Source organism: Rhinoderma darwinii, chromosome 2 (genome assembly GCF_050947455.1).
Source record: "Rhinoderma darwinii isolate aRhiDar2 chromosome 2, aRhiDar2.hap1, whole genome shotgun sequence".
Classification (NCBI taxonomy): domain Eukaryota; kingdom Metazoa; phylum Chordata; class Amphibia; order Anura; family Rhinodermatidae; genus Rhinoderma; species Rhinoderma darwinii.
Genome location: NC_134688.1, coordinates 423829576 through 423849142, shown reverse-complemented (window position 1 = coordinate 423849142; position 19567 = coordinate 423829576). Strand labels below are relative to the sequence as shown.

The 19567-nt window shown below is 39.3% G+C and overlaps 1 protein-coding gene across 1 annotated transcript in view; it reads right to left on the bottom strand.

Annotated features, from left to right (window-relative positions):
* Positions 1-2431: 2431 nt before the first annotated feature.
* The window catches only part of PIPOX (pipecolic acid and sarcosine oxidase), a 74251-nt gene continuing 57115 nt past the window's right edge, over positions 2432-19567 (bottom strand). The window contains exons 5-8 of the mRNA XM_075854296.1: positions 9159-9311; positions 5760-5918; positions 3864-3939; positions 2432-2869 (exon numbers count right to left, since the gene is read on the bottom strand). Coding sequence (XP_075710411.1) covers positions 2739-2869; positions 3864-3939; positions 5760-5918; positions 9159-9311 — 519 coding nt within the window. The 3' untranslated portion in view covers positions 2432-2738. The remainder of the gene's footprint in view (positions 2870-3863; positions 3940-5759; positions 5919-9158; positions 9312-19567) is intronic.

Below are 19567 nucleotides of genomic sequence, written 5' to 3'. Positions count from 1 at the left end.
TTTTTTGTACACACTAACCTTGAGCCCTCATTTACTGGAGTGATTCTTCTGGTATGTGTGTAATTTTACATGATGCGCAGGTCTGCCCGCTTCCAGACATTAGTCAGAGCAAATAACCCTCACAGGATCACAAAGGGCAATGGAAGAGAGTTTTCATTAGGAATTTGCTTCTTTTCATCTTGCTGCTATGCGTGAAATCAGGACATTTTCACTGTGACTAGGCCATGAAATCTGCTAGCGAGAGTCATGGTGTGTAGTGGGGCTATTAGTGTGATCAATCCCGGTGCGGGACACCTTCAGGAAACAACTAATAAGGAACTAGGGTTGGAATCAAATAAAGCGTGGAATGGTAGAATATAAAAAAAGAGAAAGTGCTAAAAACGAAAAAAAAAAAACAACAACTAGAAAATATGCCTGTATCAGGAAAATAACCTCTTCTCGTAAACATGCCTTTTGCTTTCATCGTTTTTTACACAGCTGCTATGTATAATTAATAGGTAGCAAAGGGAATTCGTTACATGTGGTTTAAACACTATCTATTTTGCTAAGCTGTGAGATATAGGTTTAAAATCAGAGCTTACTCTATGTCTTATAAATAAAATGCATGAGTCTGTGCTAGAAGATGTGGATTTAACATCAGTGCTTGCTCTCAGTGGTAAAAACAGTGCACATCGGGGGACACTACGGAAAAGAGTTCTCGCTTGCTGAAATCATCTAAGCAGCTTTATGCTAATGACGGAATCATTTCCCGGATTTATTCATTAACTGGGATTATAAATGACCGGAGCTTAGAACAGAATTTCTCATTTTTCGTCCTAATTACCCCCTGAACTGGTCAAGTTTAAAGAATACCTTTAATGAATCATTAGTGAATATAGAAAATGATTTGAATTGTCATTCAAGAGATTCATCTTATTTTTACTATGTTCCTTTGGACGTATCTAATTACATGGACAACTGCAAAACTGATTCATGTATTTGCTTGAAAATGTTTCTTAGGATGCTAAGCCAGTGAACAAAGCTTCTTATATACTGATCCAGCATTTGAAGAGGACTTCTTCAAAGTCAAGTTAAAAAAAATCTTATGCATGCGAAACTGAAAAACTCTTCTTACTTAGATGTTGACCAGAGTACATTGCCTTAGACTGGTTCTACAAACAAGAAAACAGAGGCAATAGTGGTGTAGGAAAACACCACAATTACTATCTTACCTAAACCTCCGCATGGCCTCTTTCTCATGAATGTATTATTGTGCAAGCTCCGAGTTGTGCAGAGCCATAACACAGCACCCATAGAAGTCAATTAGGCCCGTACTATGCATTTTTTTTCTCTTGGATTCAAATCTTGCCATCCCTTGTCGAATTCTGTATTATGGAAATATTTTCCTCACAAAGCCTTGCGTCTAGAGAAGAAACCCTTTGTAATACGATGCCTTATGGACGTGACAGTCTAACGACTCTGTAGTACCATATGGACTCTGTGTGCCTCCCCACAGGCTCATGCACATGGCTCTGTCGTGTGCTTGAGGCCTTAAAAACCCATGTTTGTTCTGTTCAAAATATGTGTAGCATCAAATGGCATTTATTGCAGGTTTTTCCATCCCAAAAATTGTACAAAAAGGCCACCTTGCTGCAATTTCATTAAAAAAGTACAGACGCTAACATATTGAAATTATTTGAAAATTCACTTACAGTTAGTGTCTTACAGAAGAAGACTACCCCACAGTTTCCAAATGGTTGTATTCGTTTTTGTCATAATTGTATGTATAGAAAAAAGGATAATAGTAAGGGCACGTTCAGACGTGGTGGAATTCCGCTGCGGTCAGTCTGAAGTGGAAATCCACAGAAGCCTTTTTTCCTTGGTTTTTATAGCTTTGTAGGTGAATTAGTTTAGACGTTGTGGAAAATAACAGTGCGGAATTTAGGCTATGGTGCGGAATTTACGCCTCACAGCATGCACAGTCTGTTGCAGAGAAGCAGCGGATTTTCACTGTGGATGTGCAAAGGTCGAAATCTGCGGCAAGTCCGCTGTGATATCCACCTCGTCTGAATTAACTGTCAACTATGAAAATTTAGCGGCAGATTAATTCCGTAATTGCCACGACTTTGCAGCAAAATCTGAAATGTTCTGTTACGTCTGAATGTGGCCTAATACTTTTCTTGTTCTCACTCCATTCTAACATTTGGTGCCAGGGATGTCATAGCATTGCTAGAACTTGGTTCTCCCATATTACTAGCAGTTAACAGTAGGGCTATACATTTCTTTGATTCACTTTTACTATTCAGTGCAGCTCAATTCTACCTTTCGTATTATGAAAATGGATTGCAAGCTACAAAAGGTCACCATGTGTCGATTATGGAACTTACACCGAAAAATTAAGTTCCAGTCTGTATACCAAGAACAATATATAAAGATAAAGCTAATGCAACACTTGTCAGTGTGTATTTTAATGTTTCTTTTTCCAGAAAATGCTAGATTAAACATATAAGTATTCAAATGTAGGTAAACGACTTTAAGATTTTGGAGATACAAGAGCTCCATAGATGATCAACATGTTATAGTGTTCGCAGCATGTTATCAGATATGGTCTTCTATGTTTTGTTACTTTTAATAGACAAATTACAGTTTAAATCATAAATTGTTGCTCTAGACAACGTCATACTCTCTATTCCTGGCTTTCATAAGCATAGCCAGTTGTGCCTCTATATATATTTTCTTCTTCTGTTTTTAGTACTGTATTACATAGATGAATTTATTGGGATCTTGAATCGAGTTATACTGAAGGGCTTGAGATCATATGAAGGCGGCTTCCCGATGCTGAGCTCACACAATATCTTCCCAACCAGTGGTGAAAGTTTGAAGCCATGACCTGTGACAAAAGAGGGAGATTACAAGTAGGCCCTGTACATGACATAACACAGTGTATCAGTTTTGCCATGTTAAGGCCACATGCACACGGCGCGTATTACTTGCGGATTTGACGCGCAGATTTTCCACTGCCAAATCCGCTGCATTATACAGTACCAGCGAAGTAAATGAGATATATCAAGTAATATCATCTACACGTTGCAGAATTTTTCCGCACATTAATTGATGCGTATTTTAAAATCTGCAGCGTGTCAGCTTATCTTGCGTTTCCGTCTCAGATTTGTATCTGAGAAGTTTATTTTAAAAAAACAACAAAATCTGCAGCATAAAATCTGCACCTGTTTCCGCATCAAAATGTAAGGATGCACCTAAAATCACATTAAAAAAAAGTGCACAAATAATGCGGTTTTTACCTGCGGAATTACCTGCGTTTATCTGAGATTTCGATGTCGATTTTCTGCACCAAATTGCGCAAATGTGTGCATGTAGCCTAAGGCCCTGTTCACACAGAGTTTTTTTTGCAGCCGGAAAAATCTGGATTTTGACCTGCCTGCACTCTTTTGTCTCATTTTTTGCTGTGTTTTTTGGCCACTGAACACCGCGGGCAAAAAATGCTGCGAACCCCGCTTTCTCTGCCTCCCATTGTTGTCAATGGAAAGTCAGAGATGAAAACACTTGAAGAAAGGGCATGACGCTTCTTTTTCTCAGAAAAAAACGCCGCCACCTCCCATTGAAATCAATGGGAGGCGTTTTCGGACATTTTGTGGCGCAGTTTCCAGCACGGTTTCCGCATAAAAAATGGCACCAAAAAACTCAGTGTGAACTAGGCCTTAAAGGCTTTTTCAACCTGTCACAGAAAAATTTAAATGGGTGAAGGCCACTGCAAAATCCACATGTTAAAACTCACAGATGTTTTGCAATTTTCTTTAGGGTTCCACTGTGGAAAAATCTACAGAACGTGAACCCACCGTAATATACAGGAAAACATCTCTCACCTGAAAATCCAGTTCCTATGACAATGTTTTTGTGTAGTGGGTGATAGTCCAAAATAAAATTGCAGTCTGGAGTATTCTACATAGGAAACAAGAAGTTGTTTAAAATGTATTTTTATGTATTAATAATAAAATGGCAATTTTCTTTTTTTATAAGTTATATGATTCCTATCTCCTCACCCACCTACACAACCATTACACCAAACCCAATTGATTCTCCCAAGGTGCCCAAACTTCATCAAAGTTAGATAGTCTATCTGAGATGATGCTAGTTAGATGCTCATTAACCGTGATCCAAGAAAGTTTCATTTGAACAAACTCTATGGATATATTCCCTGTGTGCCAAGATCAGGCAATAGCAATCTTTGAAGCAAAAAAATATACTGTATACGTTTTTGTTATTTTTCAGAAACATGGGGCAAAGGACCGTTTAACAGAGCATCAATTGGGTCAGCCGATATGGTAGTGAGGGACGAGATAAGAGCATACACTTCTGTCCAAAATCTTTGCACTGTGGGACATCCCCACCAAATATGAAACATAGCACCCGTATTACCACATCTTCTAAAACATTCAGAAATAACATTAGGATACATACAAGATAGTCTAGAAGGGACCATGTACCGTCTCATGAGTACTTTATAACCAGCTTACACTAATGATGTATTAATAGATAATTTAGAAGTTAAGGAAGACATGTCTTGTCCATGGCTCTGCTTTTAAGGATTAACCCCCACCTGTAATTACTGCAGGTAACCATGGCCATGCTATGTAGTTACTGGATCCATATACAAGGTGTAGCGTCCATGGCCACGGGCTGTCGGGTTTACTCATGTCCCGACACCCGCAGCCATGGATCCGTGAGCGCTGGTCCCCATCTCCTTCTTAGGAGATGCCAGCGCACACTTCCGCTCCAGTCTGCTGCGTTCCTTGTCTATAAGAAGGCCCCAGCCCTTCTGATCCTTGCCTGAACGTTGTTAGTTATCCCAAGTCTGTCTTGCAAATGGTCCCTTAGTGTTTCCCGTTCCAGTTGTTACATGTGCCCTGTTACCTGTTCCTGTATCCCGCGCTGTTCTTGTTCCTAGTAGTGTCGGAGTCGTGTCTACTGCACCTGCTGTCGTTTGCCACGTCCAGTGTCTTCTGCCATGTCCAGTGTCTTCCGCCACGTCCAGTGTCTTCCGCCACGTCCAGTGTCTTCCGCCACATCGGATACTGCCCGCCACGTCTGGCTCTACCTGCTGAACCGACCTCCATCCGTGCTGAAGCCACAGCCACTGTCTGGACTAGTTCAGGTACCCAAGTGTTACTAACTACTATAGACTTTCGTATAGACTGTGACCTGGTCAGCTGCCTCTCCGCTACAGCAGAGCGGCCTAGTTGGTCCACATACCCTGTGAACGTGACACAAGGCAGACATTTCCCCCTAAACACACTAGTAATATTTACATAATTACAATGAAATTACTTTCTCAATAAAATATCCAATGTCCTAAACTCTTGACCTTTAAAATATTTCTCTACATAACTCAACTTACAAGGACATTGGATAATAATTTCAGGAATATACTGTGTATATTTTGTTTATCTATTGGACAACCACTTCAAATGGGTTCTCTGTAACATCACAACTTATGACCTATCTTTTGGATAGTTCATCAATGTTTGATTGGTGGGGGTGCTGTCTACTTAGGCACAGCTTACTTGAATGAGACAAGCTACAGTACAAGGCCCAGCGTATGTAAACATGAATGCTGCCTTCACTGTGATTGGTGAGAATGCCAGAGGATCGAGCCTCATCGATCAAATATTGATGGCCTGGATAGACCATCAATGTTACATTTCTGGCGAACTAATACATGAAAATTTTAATATGACACAGATCTTCCACGTTTTACTCACCGTATACATGCACTGTTCTATCACAGCAGGCTTGGGGTGCAAATCAGGAAGGTATTGACTGACAAAATCACAGAGTATTTGAATATCTTGGATTTGGTTGGGTTTGTCCTGAAGTTCACGTTCTTCAGGGTCTGCCTCATTTCCACCATGAAAGCAAATCTGTGATAGAGGAGACAATATTTTATAATATATAACAAAATACACAATGTAAGTTTCTATGGGAATGACAAGGCAACATAATGGGGCAGATTAATCGATTAGTTGGTGCTGGAAAACTGTGCTAAAGACTAAACTTCCTTCATATTTTGCAAACTGTTGAGACAATTTTCTTTTTTTTTAAAGTACAGTTTTCTGCACAGATATTTAGTATGAGCCTTGAAAGTTTGTAATAAATATGTCTCTGATATCACTCAGTTATTAGATATTGTTATAGTTCAGATAACTCTTCCCCACTGTGTATTATATTGGTTCATCAGAATTCCCTTGTACTATGATAGCTTGGATATATACCTTTGGAAGATGACATAACTTGTTTGTCAGTGGATGCATTAATTTTTCCCACCAATATTTATTTATGGCATATCGATAAGATAACCCCCACTTATTACTATAACAAAACGGCTACATCACTTCAGTGGATTTCAGTTTAGAAGCTGTGCAGTTTTGCATCTCAACGCCATTCACTTGACTACAGCTGAGTTTTCTGTGTAGCTCCTGGTCGGGAGTGCCGTAGTGAAAAAGATAAATGGGGCTCCAATATATCAGACCCCACACAATCAGTATGTTATGGTTTATGCTAGAAATATGCCTTAAATGGGTTGTCTCGTCTTAGACAACCCCTTCGATATTTGACACAGGTGTTTGCTGCTTTGGCTCCGGTTACCGTCCCAAACAGCTGATTTTGCCGGTGAAAGCCATGGCCAGACAGGCATTTCCCGTGCAGTGGCTGATGACTACAGTTGTAATACATGGAATGCTTAAGTCTGCCAGAGCAAGAGCCACTTTTACAGAGAAGCTTTCTGCTCTTGCTCAAAAAAAAAAGGTTCTGAGCGGAAGACCCCCTGCTATGACGTCCATATGCCCTCATAATGATGGGAAAACCGATTTAAGGATTTTAGGCTACGTATGATTTTGCAACAGGTAACAGAATTGAATTTTAGTTTTGACAATATTCCAGCCGGAATAACGTTTCTGTGAATCCCTATAGTGTTTACACATACAAACATTTACACATCAATTACTTGGTTAAATAAATCATGGTCAATTATTATGTCATTGTAATGATTTAATTTTCATATCTATTACTTTATTTACATACTGTCTCATATTTTCAGAGACCATAAAAATATTCTCATAAACTCCTTCAAACTGCATTACTTAATCCATTGCTGTGCACGTTTCATGTTTTGCAATCGTGCACCATCAGTGCAGTACATAGAAAAGAGGGGGACCCTAAGACTAAGATCAAAATGGGCCCCTTACTTGCAAAGTGAATGGACCCAATTAGGGGTGGGTCATCTCTCTCCAAGGGCCACATTGCAGCCGCACAGTTTGCCTCAATGATATGTACACACGTGATATATTTGACTAAAGGTACCGTTGGTCATCCGATATTGGGTCAAACCGGGCCTATGTATATTATAGACAGGTTTTCTACGAACAAATGGAGACTTATGCAACATTTTCTTTCTGCTAGTTGTGCTCCATTATATAGTACACTTAACTCACGCACGTCCATGTGTTACCGTCAGATACCTCTTTCTTTTTGTATCATTGTTTGTTCATTTGTTCTGAACACTTGCCCTTTTTATTTGTTTCTTACTTCCCCAATTGTAAAGTGCTGCGGAATATGTTGCTGCTCTATAAATAAAAAATAGATTATTTTTATTTGCGGTTTGTGAATCTGGAATATGTCTGGCTAAAATGGCACCATTTTTGCATCAGAAATTTGTTGCCAATGTGGCCCAAAGTATTTCTGTGAATAATGTGAGCCTGGAATCCCCATCATGGCCCTGATTGTCAACTTTTTCCCTATGCACGGTAATAGGAAGAAAGCTGTCAATTAGCAGCTGCTGGGCAGGGGAATACGCAGCATATGAATACTTCAACTAACAAAATATATGTTCAGCTAAATGATATTGAGATGAGTTTTTACACATAAAATTTAAATAAGTTCAGATCGGTGAGCCTGTCACTAGTTCATGCTGATCTTCTCATAGCAGATATCAAAGTGGCCATAATAATTACATGTCAGTGGACATTTTCCATTGACATGTATGAAAATAATACCTGTATAATCAGCAGATTGTGACATCAGAACATGGCAATATAAGTATAGAAATTAAACCTATGTATATGGGTGTCTGCATGTGTTGACGATACAGAACTCTGCTGGACTTTTGTGAACCCTGAGAGCAGCAGCCTGAACCAATAATGAGGCTAGATGTGGATTTCCTACTCAGACTTCCAGTAGGCATTGTAGCTATACTGTAGTCACCAATCACAGCTCTGCCCTAATGGAGATGAGCTAGAAAAAAACAAAAACTGCCACACAGCAAGTACTTAGAAAAATAATCAGCAGGTAGGCACAGGGCCATTTCAGCAATGGGTCTTTCTGAGGGGGCCAACAGCTGCCACCCCTGCCAGTCCCTCCTGCAGCACTACAATTGTATCTGTATCTACAAGAGGGCCCTGTGTGTGGCACTATATACAGTGGCCATTGTGTGTGGCACTATATACAAGGCGGTATTGTGTGTGGCTCTATCTACAATGGGTCACTGTGCGTGACAATCTCTGCAGGGGGCACTGTGGGTGGCACTATCTTCGGGGGCACTGTGGGTGGCACTATCTACAGTGGCACTGTGGGTGGCGTTTTACATAGGGCCAAGTGTGTTGCACCATTTTTAAAGGGCACTGTGCGGGTGATGTTTTATGTTTATGGAGCACAGTCTACGGCACTATTTTCAGAGACCAATGCCTTATAGGGATCGGAGCTTTATTATCTGAATCACAGCTCCAAATCCTTTGCTTTTTTTCCCCCTACATAGCAGTAGTGTTAAAGAGGTTGCTTTCATCTAGTAACCGTTCCACACCTGTCCATAGGTTGTGTGTGCTATTTCAACTCAACACCATTCATTTCATGGACGGATGTGCCACTGCTTCCGGAAGAATGTTACAATTCTGGCTGCTGGCTGCCACCGATAGCAGGAGCTTCCCAGCATGTCCAGACAGCTAAAGAGTCATAGGTTGGAGACCACTGCTATAAGGATATAATATGAAATTAAAAAGCACATAAATTTGTAACTAAAAAATTAAATGTTGGAGGTAAACATTAAGGTAGTACATTTTCAAAATAAATAAAGCAGACTTCCTACATTATGTCGACTTTAAATAATGCACCTTAAAAAGCCCTGGATACTCTTGGGAGGGTAATCCATAAACCTCATGCTCTTCTCCATTAAGATTTACACCTAGGAATGTAGGAAAGTTCTGCAGGAGTCCAGATCTCCCAGGAATCTTCTCTTTCCAGTAACATACATTAATTCTCAGCGTCTAGGAAACAAGCACACTTATAATGAAATAAATAACATGAAACATCGGCATGCAATAACGGTACTGTCATGAAACATAATAAGTAATCCATAATATGCATGATTTAATAAAGTCAGCTAAATAACTACATTATAACGCACTCATATACACTGTTGTCATGTAACTACATTACCCAATGCTATTTAGCATACAATGATCACCATGCAACCTGCACAACCTAAATAATTTATTATGTCATATGGTAATAAGGAAAACTGTTTTCTCTTACAGTCAATGTTAAACTTGAATATTCAATAGAGCAGAGCATAATGCAAATGGTACCAATTTTTAGCAATATAGTTGGTGTATGTTAAAATTTTAGCTCTTATGCGCTGTCTATAGTATAACCCAGGGGACAGTTAGAGGAATAGTGCTGTGTTATGGGAAGGAATTTATGGTTTGTTGAAACCACTAGTATTTGTTTATTTCTACAGGATACTTGTGAGCTTGATAGGGTTAATCATGTCCAGTCTTTGTCATAGTGGCACATGCCTACCTTGGTGGTCACAACTCCATCAGGCTGTTAAACAAATTTAAAGGAAAACTGATAGTGTATTATGCTTAGGCCTCATGCACACTTCCATCACCGTTTTCTCGGCCGTTTTTGACGGATCCGTGTGTCCGTTTTTGTTTCCGTGTGCACTCCGTTTCCGTTCCGTGTTTCCGTTTTACACGGACGTTTTGCTTCCGTTTGGCTTCCGTTTTTCCGTTTAAAAAACGGATGTGAACTTCATTTGAACTTGTCACATGTCCCAGGAAACACCCATAGAAAGTTTACAAGAAGTTTTTGGTGCTGTTTTCTGTAGCTTTCAGAGCATAGAGAACAGTTTGAGATTACTCTGCTTGGCTTACTTTGTTGTTTTGGGTGTTTTGGAGTGAAAATATCAGCCTATCTTCTGGAATGAATGTTTACTGTAGTCTGTCAACTTTTGCTCACCCAGCCGTTGCTATGGCAACGGATCCGTCAAAAACGGACGGCACACGGAAGCCTTCCGTGTGCCATCCGTTTTTTTCACTGACCCATTGACTTCTATGGGCCACATGGTCACTGAATCACTGAGCAAAGTAGGACATGCTCTACTTTGCACGGAACGGAACAACGGATCCGTTTAAATAACTGAAGTGTGCATGGAGCCATTGAAATGAATGGGTTCAGGGTGCTATCAGTGACAAAAACGGATAGCACCCTGAAGGAAAAAACTGAAGTGTGCATTAGGCCTTAGTGTAGTGCCTAAGAGGGTATTGCATGACCTCTTTTTGGTGTTTGTTGAATCCCTGAGACATGCACCTCTCTCAGGTCTTGCACTAGGCACAACGGAGTATTAGATGTGTATGGAGTGTACCTTTAAAAAACTGAATATCCTTACAATGCATTCAAACACAGTAGGCCTTATAGCTGTGTTCTCCAAGATCAGAGCTTTGGTATTATTTATAAATATATATATATATATATATATATATACACGCACACACACACACACACACACACACACACACACGCGCACACACACGCGCACTACAGTGCTAAAGTTTTAGGCAGTCGTGGAAAAATGCTGCAAGAGTAAGAATGCTTTCAAAAATAGAAGTGTTAATAGTTTTTTGTATAAATTACCAAAATACAAAGTGAATGAACAGAAGACAAATCTAAGTCAAATCAATATTGTTGTGACCACCCTTTGCATTCAAAACACCATCAATGCTTGTCGGTACACTTGCTCAGGGTCATGGATTTTGTAGGATTATATTTTAGGTGTATGGTTAACCAATTATACCAAACAGGTGATAATGATCATCATTTTCATATGTAGGTTGAAACACAGTCATTAACTGAAACAGCTGTGTAGGAGGGTTAAAACTGGGTGAGGAACAGCCAAACTCTGCTACAAAGGTGAGGTTGTGAAAGATAGTTTAATGTTACAGGTCCACAATGGCAATACTGAGCTCAGGAACAAGACGCACATTAGTTATACTGCATTAGCAATGTCTCCCCAGGCAAAGATTTCAAAGCAGACTGGGGTTTCAAGATGTGCTGTTCAAGCTCTATTGAAGAAGCATAAAGAAATGGGCAATGTTAAGGACCGTAGACGTATTGGTAGGCCAAGGAAACAGATAAAAAAAAGCATCATGCTAACTTCCCATCAAAATCGGAAGATGTCCAGCATTGCCATTAGCTCAGAACTGGAAGAAACCAGTGTGACCCAGGTACACCCATCTACTGTTTGGAGAAGTATGGCCAGAAGTGGTGTTCATGTAAGAATTGCAGGCAAAAAGCCATACCTTTGACGTGGAAACAAGGCCAAGAGACTTAGCTCTGCACAAAAACATAGGAACTGGGGTGCAGAAAAGCGGCAGCAGGTGCTCTGGACTGATGAGTCAAAATTGTAAATGTTTGGCTGTAACAGAAGGCAGTTTTTTTTTTCGCCGAAGGGTTGGAGAGCGGTACAATAATGAGCGTCTGCAGGCAATAGTGAAGTATGGTGGAGGTTCCTTGCAAGTTTGGGGCTGCATTTCAGCAAATGGAGTTGCGGATTTGGTCAGGATTAATGTTTTTCCCCATTGCTGAGAAATACAGGCAGATACTTATCCATCATGCAATGCTATTAGGGAGCCATCTGATTGGCTCCAAATTTAATCTGTAGCAGGACAACGACCCCAAACATACAGCCAATGACATTAAAAACTTTCTTCAGTGTAAAGAAGAACAAGGAGCCCTGGAAGTGATGATCTCAACATCATCGAGTATGTATGGGAGCACATGAAGAGACAGAAGGATTCGAGGAAGCCTAAAACCACATCTGTGTTTCATTCTCCAAGATGTTTGGAACAATCTCCCTGCCGAGTTCCTTCAAAAACTGTGTGCAAGTGTACCTAGAAGAATTGCTGTTTTGAAGGCAAAGTGTGGTCACACCAAATATTGATTTGATTTAGATTTCTCTACTGTTCATTCATTTTGCATTTTGTTAATTGATAAAAAAAAAGCATTAACACTTCTATTTTTTAAAGCATTCTTACTTTGCAGCATTTTTCCACAACTGCCTAAAACTTTTGCACAGTAGTGTCCACTCCTGGACAAGGTACACATCAATCAAGTCTTCTAGCCCAGCTCCTATGTATGTCTGTCTGTCTGTCTATCTATCTATCTATCTATCTATCTATCTATCTATCTATCTATCTATCTATCTATCTATCTATCTATCTATCTATCTATCTATCTATCTATCTATCTATCTATCTATCTATCTATCTATCTATCTATCTATCTATCTCTCCATTGTTTTAACACAAAACACTTAAACACTTCCATAGTATGGTCAAAGAGTTCTGGAATTGTATGCCAGGGAAGTTCTGTACTTTTGGTGCATTGGTAATAGGAATGATCTCCTTGTACTTCATTACCCATTTGTTTTAGTGGTAGGAGGAGGCTATCATTATGGATCGCCAGGATGCAGAGCAGTGGTGCGGGTTGCTGAACTGGGATAGTGGTTTTAGGGTGCAAACTAAAATAAATTGTTACTATACCCCCTACATAGATATTGTTGGAGTGTATGAGAAATATACTCTGAAAAGTTTATAGAACAAAATATTTTTTCTCTGCAAGTGGCTGTATAATTGACATTGTTGTATGTAAATGTGAAGGGATCAATTCATACGTATGTAAGTGTTTTAATGTATAAATTCAAATATGTGAATTCAAAAAAATAAAATATTTGCACTAATCTAATACATTAGAATGACTACTCGGATAAAACCAGCTTTACTTTTCCTGTTGTAAGTTATTTAATTCCTTACCACACTGCCAATAGTTCTCGGTTAGTGTCATCCTGTTCTTTTGGCACGGCATAAAATCAACTGAATCAATATAGTATTTTAGTGTTCCCCAGTCCCCACACATCATTCAGTCCGCAATAATTGTTTTATTATCACAGAGCAATTGAATTCTATGTATATTCTGTAATGTTCTCGGTAATAAGTGGATGATTTGTGCACATTAATATGAACAAAGGCTACAGAAGATGATGAGGGAGAAATGATGGAAACTTTCTGATATATTTAGATTCATGTAAATTTTAATGTAAAGTCGTGAAAGCTCAGTACAATGAAACAGTTATTGTCAGATTGTATTGCAGTATGATGCATAATTATATCGTTACCACTCGCATTTCTACCCCAGGCATTACATGAATGTCATACATATAGCTTGGAGAACATGGCAGAGGAGTATGAAAGAAATTAAAAGAACATAATAAATTATTCTACCAAATAGAATGGGGGATCGCATTTGCAGAAGGTTACACATTGACTATAGAAGGTTGTGCATTGAGCATTTTTTTTGACTACTGTAATTCATTGTGTATATGTTTCCTTCATAGATTGGAAACTAAGTTTCTTTATCAGAAACTTCAGAAAATACATTTAGCAAATACAAAATGTTTTCTATGAGAGTGCATATGCAATATATTATCCAAGGTGAATTAAAATCTACAATCTAGGCCAGTGTCGCCTTATTGGTGGCCCAGGGGCCTCTAGCAATCCTTATGTGCCTGACGTACAGCCGCCGGGGAAGGAAAATTCAGATGATGCAGGTAAATTCAACAGGAGACACCAAAGAAGAACTCATGCATGAATAAAGATATCTGTGTATAAAAAGTAGATAAAAAATATGCTAAATCCTATGAATAAAAAGTTGATGCACACACAGACTGGAAAATATTAATGGTGGGCTTTCCTGATGCCGAGAAAGAAATGCCACATTACTAATGCATATGCAAGGTACATAAATAAAGGTATCAATAGACTAAGGGTATGTGCACACGATGAGAGGCTTTTACGTCTGAAAAGACAGACTGTTTTCAGGAGAAAACAGCTGCCTCGTTTCAGCCGTAAAAGCTCCTCCTCGTAATATGCGAGGCGTCTGTGACGCTCATAAATCTTGAGCTGCTCTTCATTGACTTCAATGAAGAACGGCTCAAATTACGTTGCAAAGAAGTGCCCTGCACATCTTTGCCGAGGCAGTCAATTTACAGCTGTCAAACGACGACGCGTAAATGACAGGTCGTCTGCACAGTATGTCGGTAAACCCATTCAATTGAATGGGCAGATGTTTGCCGACGTATTGTAGCCCTATTTTCAGGCGCAAATCGAGGCATAATACGCCTCGTTTACGCCTGAAAATAGGTCGTGTGAACCCAGCCTAATACTGACATACATGTATAAAGGGAACACATCCCTACAAGGAAGTCATTAGCAGTAATGCATAGAAAAGTTTCATAGGAACAAGAGACACGACCCCCAAGGGAAGTGGAAAAGTGCAAGTGCAACAATGACATATGAAACACATAGCAATGGCATAGAAAGCCTAGAGAATGCTTCGACTAAACTTCTGCATATAGGGTCACTAATCGGTGTTATTATGACCTACACAGGATAATGATCAGATATGAGTGCTCCTGTTTGCTGAGTAACTGATTGCGCCCCTTTTTACTCCTTTGTGGGTAGCACTGTTGTATCATTCCTATATCTTTTGTGTAGTGTGTGTGTTTATGCATCCGTGTATCGGCATCCATGTACGGTCCCCTTTTTATTCATTCCTCGACTGGATGCGGCAGCCAGCGGCCTCCTCACTGGTGTAACGGGGGACCTTTGTTCTCCACATAGGTCCGTGTCCCAGAGCTGGAACCTGCACATATCACACATTTATGCCATATCCTGCGGCATATCCAAAAAGGCAGTATATCTGCCCATTATAAACTGTGTACTGATATTAGATCTGTGTTCTAAGGGTACTTTCATATGTACCTGTAATAGTGCGGCAGAAAGCATCACCAGTACCGTATCTGAAAAACGCAAGTAGTTTTTGCCAAGGTTTTGATTAGGAAACATTTCTAGAGAAACATTACTAGAATTGCTTCAGTAAAAAACTGCATTGTTGTGCCGCTTATAAAAACGATAGTGTTTTAAAATGATTATCAGCACTGATTAATTGGTTAATTGGAAGTTTATGGAATAAAAAGTGGGAAATACGCAACCAAACCAAAATATAATATGATAACTAAGCAGCTTACAGTTTAGTTAGAACATACTATAACGCTAACTACTGGTGACCACAGATGTTGAGTCTATTATATTTGTAGACAGTGGTTACCGATACATGAAGGAGAAGGGGGCATCAGAACATAAAGATGATTTAAGGGGTAAATTAATAGCAGCAGAGGGCAAGGTATTTTATTGCTAATAGATCGTAGAAAAGGGGTTTTATAAGGTTGTTCAGATTTGTAAAAGTGGTCTGACAAAAACAGTGCATATCATGTCCATGGGCTGTGTCTGGTCACTTGAACAGGGATGATCTACGATACCAGACACAGTCTTTGGATGGGTGTTGGGTTGCGAATGGATAAAAAGTAGATCCGTTTTCTAATCCTGATCAAGTCCCAGAGAGCCCATTTAAGCTCTACTCTTACATATGTTGGGAGTGGGACTTGTATACCATGAGAGGGGGGAATCATTCCTCGCAAGCCCAAAAATTGGGTTAGTGATCATCATGACTCAAACACTACTTGCTCCAGCCATATTATGAAATCCTTTCTTACAAAATATTGTCTATTGCAAAGAATTGTATACAAAATGTACACAAAATAACAAATAAGTCGTTTGGTAGGACAATGACAAAGTGTTGTTTTAAAGTGTCTGCTTTTACTTATATATTTCTACATTTATAAATTATCCTACATTTCCTTAATATACATTGGGGGGAATTTATCAAGACTGGCGTTTCAGATGACAGTCTTAATGTAAAGAGCACAGGAGTAAGATGCGCCTAATATATTAAGAGGCACACGCCTCTTACGATATTGGACGCATCTCTGGCCGACCGTTTGGCAGAAAGACATATCTACTCCAGCTTTGAGCTGGAGTAGATTTTCACTAATTTACGCCAATTTGGCGTACATTATAGTAAATTTGTTGGACCTGAGAAAGCCAGGCCCCTGTCTGCTAGGCCCCACCCACTTTATAGTAAAGTGGCGTAAATTCCTCAAAAGTCGTAATTGTTTTTTTTTCGCAAATTGCAACTTTTTGAGGCGTTTGCATCTTTTCTACTGCAGAAAACTGGCATAGAAGAACAATAAGCTCCCCCATTGACTTGCAGAATCAGAAGCAGTTGAACATTTTTTAATTTGCTGCAGCATCACTGCAGCCTGTCAAAAGATTAAGGCCGGCTTTACATGTAGCGTAAATACTTCAGATTTTTCGCACCAGATTTAGTTGTGGGAAATCCAAAGCATAATACAGTAGCAGCAGAGTAGATACGATTTAACAAATCTCATCCACACGCTGCGTAACTGATAAGCGGAATAAAATGATCAGAAATTTATTTGCGGTCAGGTTTCTTAATCGGCAGCATGTCAATTGTTTTTGTGTAATGGCTGCTTTTTTTTTGCGGGTTTTCCCCAGTGAATGGGGAGGTGAAAGCTGTAACAAATAGAAGATGTTGTGATTTTTGCGGCGGAAAAGGTGCGATTCTGCCGCAAAAATCGCAACTCAGGACGAAAAAAATAATCTTATACTTACCCAGAATTCTGTGCTTCATCGGCCATGCCAGCCTCCTGGGATGATGTTTCATATAGAATCCGAGGGCTGTAAAATGTCAGGACGTCGGAGGAACGCTTCGCCATGGTAAGCATATACATTTATTTTTCATTGCAGGATTTCCGCAGCGGACATTCCGGTTGAAAAACTGCACCACAATTTGGTGCGCTTTTTTTGGCCAGAATTTCCTGCAGGCAACAGTGTGGGTACGCTGTGCACATTTATGCCCCTGTGTGATTTTAATGCTGCTTTACCACAAGTCTTGTGTTGGAGATTCTAAGTAATGGCAATCTGAGGACAACACCATAAGGGCTTTTAGCCACTCGAAGTAAAAAAAAGTGGCATGATCTTTCTTGCCGCGGTTACACCTCTGACCTCCCATTGAAATCAATAGAAGGCAGAGAAATTGTTTTTCGCTGCGTTTGTTGCCCGCGGCGCTCAATGGCCGCGGTCAAAAATTGCAGCGAAGAACCCGTGGCAAGAATTTGTAGGCAGGTAAAAATCTGCCTCAAAATTCGTAAAGGAATTTTGAGGCATATTTTTTCTGCCAAAACTCTGTGCGAACAAGGCCTAACATGTTATGATCTCATCTGGTCAGATTTGTAGCATCTAAACTAATGCTACATCTACTGCTACATCTACTGGGTGGTTATGTTTGTTACTGACCATAATCAGGTAATTACAGCGGAGTAAATATTTTAATCCCTTGGAGACAGCCAAATTTATTCTTGTGTTCAGTCCAATTTTTCAAATCTGACTTGTGTCAATTTATGTGGTAATAACTTTGGTATTACTTATCCAAGCGATTCTGGAAGTGTTTTCTCGTGACATATTGTAATTTATGTTAGTGGAAAAATTTGGTCAATAAATTCAGTATTTATTTGTAAAAACACCAAAATTTTTTGAAAATATGCAAAAATTCACATTTTTCTATTTTTAAATGTATATGCCTGTTAGGGTATGTTCACACGTAGTATTTTCAGACGTTTTTCGGGCTGTAAACGTCCTGAAAAATAGCTGAAAAATTGTCAGAACGCCTACAAACATCTGCCCATTAATTTCAATGGGAAATACGGTGTTCTGTTCCAACCGGGCGTTTTTTACATGGCCATTTTTCAAAACATCCATGTAAAAAAACGGCCTCGAAAAACAAGTGCATGTCACCTCTTGAGCCATTTTTCATAGAAAAACAACTCCAAAAACGGGAGTAAAAAAACGCCATGAAAAATACCCTAAGACAGATAGTAATACCACACAAAATAGTTACTAATTAACATTGCCCATATGTCTACTTTAGATTAGCATTGTTTGTTTGAACATCCTTTTATTTTTCTAGGCCGTTACAAGGCTTAGAACTTTAGCAGCAATTTCTCACATTTTCAAGAAAATTTCCAAAACCTATTTTGTTAGGGAGAAGTTCAGTTCTGAAGTGGCTTTAAGGGCCTTATATTTTAGAAACCCCCCATAAGTCACCACAATTTAAAAACTACACCCCTCAAAGTATTCAAAACAGCATTTAGAAAGTTTCTTAACCCTTTATATGTTTTACAGGAATTAAAGCAAAGTAGAGGTGAAATTTTCAAATTAAATGTTTTTTGTTTTAGAAAATCCATTTTAATCCATTTTTTTCTGTAACACAAAAGATTTTATCAGAGAAACACAACTCCAGAGCTGCTCACGTGATCTTCATTCTGACCTTGTCTGGAATAGCTGCTTTTCAGAAAACCGGAAGTAAGGCTCTCGATGCATTCCTATGGAGCCTCGTTCTGGCTCCCATAGGAATGCATTGAGAGCCTGAGTTCCGGTTTATTCAAAAGCACAGTGACTCCAGACGGATCACGTGAGCAGCTCTGGACCCGAAAAAGACAAGATGCAGGGATCGGTAAGTATTTTTGCACACAGCACCCCACTGCAACACCAATGTATAAATGGAGGGTGCAATAAATAATAAAGTGGATTGCTTCTTTAAATAGAATATATTTTAGGCACCATGTTAGGTTTGAAGAGGTCTTGTGTGCCAAAACAGTGGAAACACCCCCAAAAAGATACCATTCTGGAAACTACACCCCCAAGGAATTTATCTAGGGGTATAGTGAACAATTTGACCCTACAGTTTTTGTATTGGAATTAGGCAGTGAAAATCAACATTTTTTCTGATAAAATGTAGTTTTAGCTTATATTTTTTCATTTGAATAAGGAATAAAGGAGAAAAAACACACCAACAGGAGCACCATTTGGCTTTTGGAGCTCAAATTTTGCTGTAATGGTTTTATGATGCCATGTCGAATTTGCAAAGCCCCAGATGTACTAAAACAGTGGAAACACTCAAAAAGTGACTCCATGTGGAAAAATACACCACTCAATGAATTTATCCAAGGGTATAGTGAGTATATTGACCCTACAGGTTTTTGCTGAATTCATTTGAATTAGGCCGTGAAAATAAAGAAACATTTTTTTTCCAATAAAATGTGGAATTTTTTAATTTCCACAAGAAAAAAAAGGAGAAAAAGCTCCCTAAAATTTGTAAAGCAATTTCTTGTAATTGCTTGCAAAGCAAATTCACCTTTGATTTTGAGGCCTGTGTTTCAGTCCAGTAACATACTAGGGCCACATGTGGGATATTTCTAAAACTG